We start from the raw sequence: 8439 nt of genomic DNA, 5'->3' as shown, positions 1-8439 counted from the left end.
TCTGTCATTACCAGTCGACTGGTCACGCCATCAGTCTACTAACCCTCTATGGAATTCGACCGTTACAACTCAAACGACTCAATACCAGTCGACTGGTCCTGGAATACAAAAATATGAGTAATACGAAAGCTAATTACTAGAAGACTATAGAGAAATACAAACAAACCACTAACATGTTCGTTTACGTGATTTGGAGATTAGGGTTCCTACTCCACGACTGTCTATATGGTGGACGATCCCTCAATCTATCGGTGGATCAATCCTCGGAACTTCAGCTAGCTCGAACCTCCTTATCGGTGGAGAAACATCACCACAATTCGATCAAGAACATGAGAATCACAAGAGAACTTGGAGACTCTAATTAGGGATTAACTACTTCTAATTTTGTCACCCAAGCTAGCCACCCCAAGGTCCATTATATAGAGCATGGGGAAAACAGCTAAGCTGTTTTTGCTGTTACCAGTTGACCAGTCACATCATCAGTCTATTGACCCTCTGTGGAATTTGACCGTTACAACTCAAACGGTTTGATACCAGTCGACTGGTCCACTTTGGTTTAGAGTACAGAAGCATTCTGTTCTCTCCCAGTCCAACTACTAGTCGACTGGTACATACACCAGTCAGATGGTAAACCTTAAACTTAGGGTTTTACCCCGAGTACAATCTCTCAGCATTCATCCTCGCTCGCACAACCTTAACCTTGTTTTCTAGCCTCATCCATCAACCTTGTGTTCCTCAGACGCTTTCCCATTTTTCACGCTTTGCCTTCAAGAGCTTCCTTCGACCTTGGCCTTGTTGTCAGGTCTTCCATTGCCAAGAGTTCCTCGCTCTGGGACTTTACCTTTACCAAGAGCTTCTCACTCTGGGGTTTCATCCTTGCCAAGTCATACTTGGACTTACATTACCAAGTCTACACATTTGGACTTACACCACCAAGACTTCACTTGGACTTTCATTATTGCCAAGATCACACTTGGACATTTCCTTTACTAAGATCATACTTGGACTTTATTTTTTTTTACTTACATTCTGCACACTCACAAGAGCATATCAAATACAACAAATAATCTAACTTAAACCTTTTCCCAAACATCAAAATCTAGAGTCACACCAATTGCTCCAACAGTTGTTAATGTGACGGAACGCGTAATCCATCACTAATCCATTGTCAAAAATAGTGAATATTAGGGTTTACAAAGGCATTAGTGACGGAATGTTGGATTTCATCGCTATTGCGATGGAAGATAACATTTCCATAACTAATTAGTGACAGAATGTTGAAGATTGTTGCTAATTCTATCGCTATTAGTTGCTTTTTTATAGTGAGTGCACGAAATTTTTGTTAATGCGAGATCCCGAGAAAAAGTCTATTTTACGCAATCCTACCTTGCTATGTAAGAAATTATTTTTAAGATTCAAACTTATGACCTCTAGATCATATATTAATAATTTTATCTTTCCACTAAGTCTCTTCTACTCCCAAGACACAATAAGAAAAAAAAAGTTACCAAAGATTAATAAGGTAATAAGGGTTGAAAATGGAAAGAGGGGCCTCTGCAACCTCTTTATTTGCAATTGGACAATGTATAAAGTGTAATATAATTGTTTGACAATGAAAAATTCTTGTATATTGAATATTTTTTCCTCTAGTGTTCCATGGAGTACCCAAGAAGAAATTAACACATAATTGAGCTTCCACATCACATATACAATTAAGAATTTTTGGAAAAATATACCTGAGGTGGAGTAATCAAGGAACGCACTTAGTTGGAAAGTTCAAGAAGAGGCCACTAGGATTGGGTAAGTAAAATCTTATCATTGTAGCATAATATATTTAGTTAGTCATTCCAAAGCACTATATGCAAATATGGATGGATTGGTGGGAATGTTGAGGACGAGCAAATCATTTTTTACACACAAAGCATGATGGTAAACGGTGGGATGATCTCCTTAGGTAACAAAGATTCGAATTTCATTAGAGGCATATTATGTTCAAGGAGTTCAAATTATTTATGATGTTGGATCATCCAACATGACCCATTTGCGCTTCCCGATCGATTTACCCTATTTACCCTATGGTCGTGGTAATTCGCTAGGATTTGGCCTTGAATGTAGCAGCCTTGAGAGGCTGTGAACCAAGTAAGCTGATTACGTCTTATTGTGGTGTGTTGTTGTTTCTCGTGCATGAAAGGTTTCCCATTGTATTCTCAAAGTTGATGCGAGAAAAACTATTCACACCCCCTTCTAACTCGTACTGATCCCAACAAGACCTACTTTGCAGATATCTCATATTGCTCTAGGGAGCTAGGCAAATTTTGCAAGCATTGAGGAAATAGATGAAGAAATAGCTTTTGCAAGAATTACGGCCGGATGGCCTCCTCTTCCCTTAATTATCACCGCTACCTTCTCAATAAAACAAAATAACCCTACAAATCCTCAATTCATTGAAACCTCTTGAATCGCATGAACCGGTGATGCTTAACACTGTACCTGCCAGCCCATGCTCCTCTAGCTCGCCAACAATTCCTCCAAATGCTGATAATCACTCAGAAAGTTCTACTGCCAATTCTGTGCGCCACACACGACAAACCTCTCACAAAGTCAATCATGCATATTTCTCGATCCATTACTTGGAATCATTCGTGCCAATTAAGGACAAATTTCCCAATCTATTCCGACACCTCTCTCTGCCATGGACAGACTCACAACATGGTGCCTGCCGCAGGGGTAGCTAGCTGCAAGGCATTCACCAAGTCATCCCCCCCTTCCTGGCTTGATCTGGCCAGTCTAATACCAACAAAGCAACCCCTGGCAGGTCAACCCTCGGAAACCAAGGACGAAGTACCTGCATGGTTGACCTTCAAAGTCCACTCATTGTCTGTCTCCCTCCAGGCCTCGCAGACATGCAGTCTTGGTCGTCCGTCCGTCATCAAGTTCTTTTAACCTTGATTTACTTGCATGGCGATAAATTATATATCGATACGATGAACAGAAAAAGGCTATCACATATATAGATATGTATTATACATCACGCTCTTAATTAATATTATATATGGATATATTCATCGATCTCTGCTGATCACACTGTGTTTGCGTCGATGAAGCTCAAGATCTGTTGAACGGAGCTGGCAATGTCCTCTGCGGTGCACCTGGTTTCGCTGCCAATCTGCGAGGGTTCGTTTATGAAGATTAGAATGAACAAGAGCGTACGTGGATTGATCAGATTCTGGTCAATTGATTTGATTACCTTGACGTTGAAGGAGTAGAGAACGGTTTGCTCGATGGTGGTGATGTTGGTGTGGAGGATCGCGAACTGCAGGTCCTCCAGCGCCGCGATCGTCTTGATGAGCTGCCCTGGCCGGCGGCGGGACAGGATCTTGATCATGGCGTCGGAGCCGAGGAGGCGGACCTCGACTTCAGCGAGGCAGGATTTGTTCTCGGCCGTCTCCTCCGGAAAGCCGCCGTCGCCGACGTCGAGAAGCTTCGCCTGATCGAGGTGGGTGGGAAGCGGGAGGGGTGGGTAGAAGGACGGCGTCCGCTGTTGGTTGGGGACCAAAACAGCACCGCCGGCTTCCGCCGCCGCTCTCGGCGCTTCTCCGGTGTTGCCGAAGAGCCTTCTCCTCTTTTGGGACTCCAGGCACTGGAGGAGCTGCTCCAGCTCCCTCACGAACTCGATGGCGCCGCCGATTATGGAGGCCTGATCTCCCTGAACAAGCGATCGAATCAATTTCACGATGATCAGCTCTAGTGTTTAAACTAGCTAGCTTAATATAGTAATTAATTCCCACCCTTTGCACGTACGATCCTGGCATGAGCGAGCGGAGCACCCGGAGATTCTCGTTCATCTGCCGCCTCCGGTTGCGTTCCACGGCGATGTGCGTCATCCGCTGGCTCTCCACCTCCTCGTTAGTCTTCATAGCTCTGGGCCTCTTCCGCCGGCTGCTAATATTCTTCGCCTCATCCGCACCCGCCTTCTCGACCAATCGCAGCTCCTGCACCGAGGACGGCGCGTTCTCCGACGAGTACCTGCCGACGGTGTTCGTCCCCTCTCTATCCTCCACCCCTCCGGCCGTCGCGGGAGGAGGAGGAGGAGGAAGGAGCGGCGGGGCAGAGGCCACGTTCAGCGGCTCGTCGTGCAACCTCAAGAAATAGCTCTCGTCCTCGGAGACTTTGGACTGCTGGAGGGAGAGCCTGGGGCCGAACTCGGCGAACTGCATCACATCCGCGAAGCTGAGCTTGTCCAGGGAGATCTGGGCTTGGGCAGGCGGATTGCTCACCATGTAGTTCACCATATCGACGCCGTTCTCCGATCTCTCCGGCGGCGGGAGGGCAGGCGCAAAGCTGTCGGCCTGCAACGTAACTGTGTCTATGAAAGGAAGAAGATAAAGTATACACAAAACGAAAGGCATGCGTGCATGGAAATAATACCTCCTTCTTGTCCATATATATTATTATATATCTGAATTCTTGGAAGAAGACAAGATTGGGCGGAAGTGGAGCCAAGGAGACGAGCGACAGAACTGGAGATGCAGTTATAGAGATCGATAGGCTTGTTTATGTATGGAGAGGTCAAGGAGCCTTCCAAGGTGCATGCATTAATGGGAGAGGCCAGGGATGAACACCACCTCAATCCGCCTCTGGTTATTTATGCATTTCACATGCTACAACGCTCGCTTCCATTCCTTTTTACCTGCAACTTAATTGACTTTAATTTTTTTTTTTTTTTTTGTTTTGGATAAATCACAGTTTGCAATTGAAATTGAGGCAGTGTTATGCTAATCTGTCCTAGTCGTACGTTGACAAAATGGGGAGGGACGAATGAGTGAAGAAGGGTTTCCATGCTCATCCACGGTTTTGACTAAGGTTCAGAATTTTGATATGTCATATGAATGAGGGAATTAATCCAATAATGTGAAGCCCAAATCTAATGGCGAAGAGGAAATTAAACCGAGCTAAGTAAATAAGAAAAATTTTAGAGAGGAAAACATCAAAGAAAGAACAAAATAAGTTAATTCTTATAATGAGCAGTGTGTCAATGAGCTGAATATTGACTAGCGGATGGTCAGGATATGAAAGACGTCGTATCGTTTGGGAACAATGGTAAAGAATGGACTTAATTTGGTGACATTGGACTCTTCTTTAATTTTTTTATTTGTAAGGTTTCAGTAATAGATCGAATGAAGTTCAATTTGCTTAATAGTTGTTGATGCGGAAATAAATAAGGGTGAATGTGACGGCCCCTTAACTTGGTCAATATAAACTCTTCAACTACTAGGCCAAGTTAAGTCCTTGATCTCTCCCAATGAGTTTTCCCAATAAAAGTCTATCTTTCCTAAGGAATCTTTCCAACAAAGGCTTACCTCTCTTGAGGACCTGACGCTCTTGCTCATCTCCTCTCGGCCCCACCAATTAGACGCCTCTCCGCTTAACATACCAAACCTTCTAGCTCAACTATCCCAACTGGTCAATAATACATGGGACAGAACTTGGGCTGACATAGCACGTGGGTCATTATAGCATGTGGAGCAATATGGTGTGACCTCACACGATCGTCTACAATATAGGACATGGACGACATGACCTTATGACACGACGATATAACACTTTCCCTACCGGGGTATGATGACCCATCAATCAAAATCTAGAGGAGAGATATCATTTCATTCCTTGAACAGGGCTATAAAAGGAGTTCGCTCCCATGGGAAAGGGTATGCATGCACATATAACCATTCACAAACTACCACTAGCATCTTCTCCATAATGTTCTTCTCCATCTTCCTTGTCGGAGATTGACTTGTGAATCAGAATGACTAAGCCAGAGCACCCCCTTAGCCTCCATTCTCTCTCTCTCTCTCTCTCTCTATCGGCATTTCGGATGGCCCCACCTTCCACTCAGGGTTCGACGGCTTCATCAATAGCAGAGACAACTCACCGTGGCTCATCCTTCGCCGGTCTCAAGCAAGAACAAATTGACATTGTCTATGGAAAACGAAGTTGAGAGACTAAACTGAGACATTGAGATGGATGATATCGAAAAAATTGTCAAGAAGCGCAACCCCGCCAATGAAAGAGGACAAGTGGAAAGCATTGTAGGTTCTTGTCAACATCGAGCAAGAAATCTTAAAGGTATTTCTTCTCCAAATGTGGTCGGCTTTAGCATTCAAGGAGGAGTCTTCTAGGATGTTACGTATGATTCCATGGGCAAGCTGGACGATCAGGATATTGAAGCAAACCAAGATTTGCTCTACATATCTCCTCACCTCAGCCTTTGTAGTGGAGGAAATTCTTCCCCTATTGGTCTTCCACCCATCCCATGATCATCGTGCTCAAAGGTAGTCGACCAATGTCAAGGAGTCACTTCGCCTCCTTCAAAACAATCTCCAAGTTGAAGTGTTGTGCTGCCATATGGTGTTTCTTGGCCAACTCACCTCCTTCCACCCCTCCAAGTCTTGAGTATGTCAACTCAACTCGGCCATACAAGTCAACTCGGCTCGTTATATCATCTAGACAGCTTGGCTCAACCATACAAGTCAATTCAGCTCGACGATACTTAGTAGCTCATCTAGGCAGCTTGACTCAACCATACAAGACAACTCGGCTCAGCCATACTTGGTAGCTCATCTAGGCAGCTAGGCTCGGCCATACTTGGCAGCTAAGCTTGGTCAGACAAGACAGTCAAGTCTTTCAGGTAGCACAACCATCCGAAGAAGTTCATCCGTTCCTGCTTGCAGCTTGAGATTATCAGCTCAAGTTATCTTGTCATCTCAACAAATAAGTCTGAATTTGAATTTTATAATTTCAACTCAAAATACATCCCTCTTTTTTATCAAACAAAAAGGTCATCTCCCTCCGACTCTCATATCTCCATGGAATTATATTCCTCTAGTCTCGGACCAACGACATCCTTCAACAATTGCCCTTTTCAGACTCTAATATTTCCTGACTCAGACATACTCGTGGATCAACGTCATATATACCTCTGATCTCAGACCAACGACGTTCATCAGCAATTATCTGTTTCAAGGTCTAATCTCTCCCGACCTAGACATAGTTGTGGATCGAGTTCATATATCCACCTGGTGTCAAACTAGTGGCATCCATTAGCAATTGCTCCTTTTCAGGGCCCAATCTCTCCTAACTTTGATATAGTTGTAGATCGAGCTCATATATCTCCTGGTCTCAGACCAGTGGCATCCATTAGCAATTTCTCTTTTCAGGGCCCAATGTCTCCCGACTCGGATATAGTCACGGATCAAACTCATATATCTCCTGGTCTCAGACTAGTGACATCCATCAACAATTACCCTTTTTAGGGTCTAATTTGTCTCTACTTGAACATAGTCACGGATCAAGCTTATATATCCCCCTAGTCTCGGACCAACGATGTCCATCATTAATTTTCCTTTTAAGGGTCCAATCTCTTCTGACTCATATATATTCAAGGATCAAACTCAAATATCCCTTGGTCTCGGACCAGTGGCGTTTATCAGCAATTGCCCTTTTTAGGGTTCAATCTCTCTCGACTCGAATATAGTCATGGATCAAGCTCATTATTCCCTAGTCTCGGACTAGTGATTTCCCTTTTCAGGGTCTAATCTTTCTCGGCTCGAACATAATTGTGGATTGAGCTCATATATCTCCCAAATATTGAGCTAGCTGTGTCCAACGACAATTGTCCTTTTCAGGGTCTAATCTTTCTTAACTCCGATATAGTAGTAAATTAAGATATTCTCTCCCCAACTCCACGAGTATTCAAGAGTCATGAGATTGAGCCTCCTATTCTTTCCCGACTAGGATATAGTCACAGGTCAAACTATTTCTGTCCCGACTTGAACATAGTTGTAAATCGATCTATTATCTCTCCGACACCACAAGTATTTAGGAGTCATGAAATCTATCAAGGTCATATTTCTATCAACAGTAGAAGATTTCTTCAATCTTTGGCACCTATAGTTCAGTCAGTCAAACTCCCGCCTCCTTCGACTAGACTGGAGGGGATGCTTGTGATGAGGAGGTAAATAAGGGTGCATATGGAGGGTCCTTAACTTGGTCAATATAAACTCCTCAACTACCGAGCTGACTCAGCTAACCAAGTCATTGACCTCTCATGAGGAGTCTTCCCAACAAATGCCTACCTCTCATGAGAAGTCTTCCCAATGAAGGTCGGCTCGACGCTCTTGCTCATCTCCTCTCGCCCCCACTGACTTGATGCTCTTGTTCATCTCCTCTTGGCCCTGCCAATCCAATGCTCTTGCTCATCTCCTCTCAGCCTCGACAGACCCAACGCTCTTGCTCATCTCCTCTCGACCACCTCCGATCCTTTCAGCTCTATCGATTTGATGCCTCTTCACTTAATATACCAAACTCTCTGACCCAAATACCCTAGATGGTCAATAGCATGTGGAATAGTACTTGGGTTGATATAGCGTGTGTGATAGC

The 8439-nt window shown here is 44.2% G+C and overlaps 1 protein-coding gene across 1 annotated transcript; it reads right to left on the bottom strand.

Annotated features, from left to right (window-relative positions):
- Nucleotides 1-2493: 2493 nt before the first annotated feature.
- LOC122039883 (transcription factor FAMA-like) lies at nt 2494-4569 on the bottom strand. The gene is made up of 4 exons (XM_042599310.1): nt 4429-4569; nt 3789-4349; nt 3248-3706; nt 2494-3166 (listed from the first exon to the last, which is right to left on the bottom strand). Exons 1-4 carry the CDS (start codon nt 4441-4443, stop codon nt 3080-3082), a joined length of 1122 nt encoding a protein of 373 aa, XP_042455244.1. The 5' UTR covers nt 4444-4569; the 3' UTR covers nt 2494-3079.
- Between the last annotated feature and the right edge of the window lie 3870 nt (nt 4570-8439).

The sequence above is a fragment of the Zingiber officinale genome, chromosome 2A (assembly GCF_018446385.1).
Source record: "Zingiber officinale cultivar Zhangliang chromosome 2A, Zo_v1.1, whole genome shotgun sequence".
NCBI lineage: Eukaryota > Viridiplantae > Streptophyta > Magnoliopsida > Zingiberales > Zingiberaceae > Zingiber > Zingiber officinale.
The sequence above is the reverse complement of the archived record's forward strand: the minus strand, read 5'-3'. Positions and strand labels throughout refer to the sequence as shown.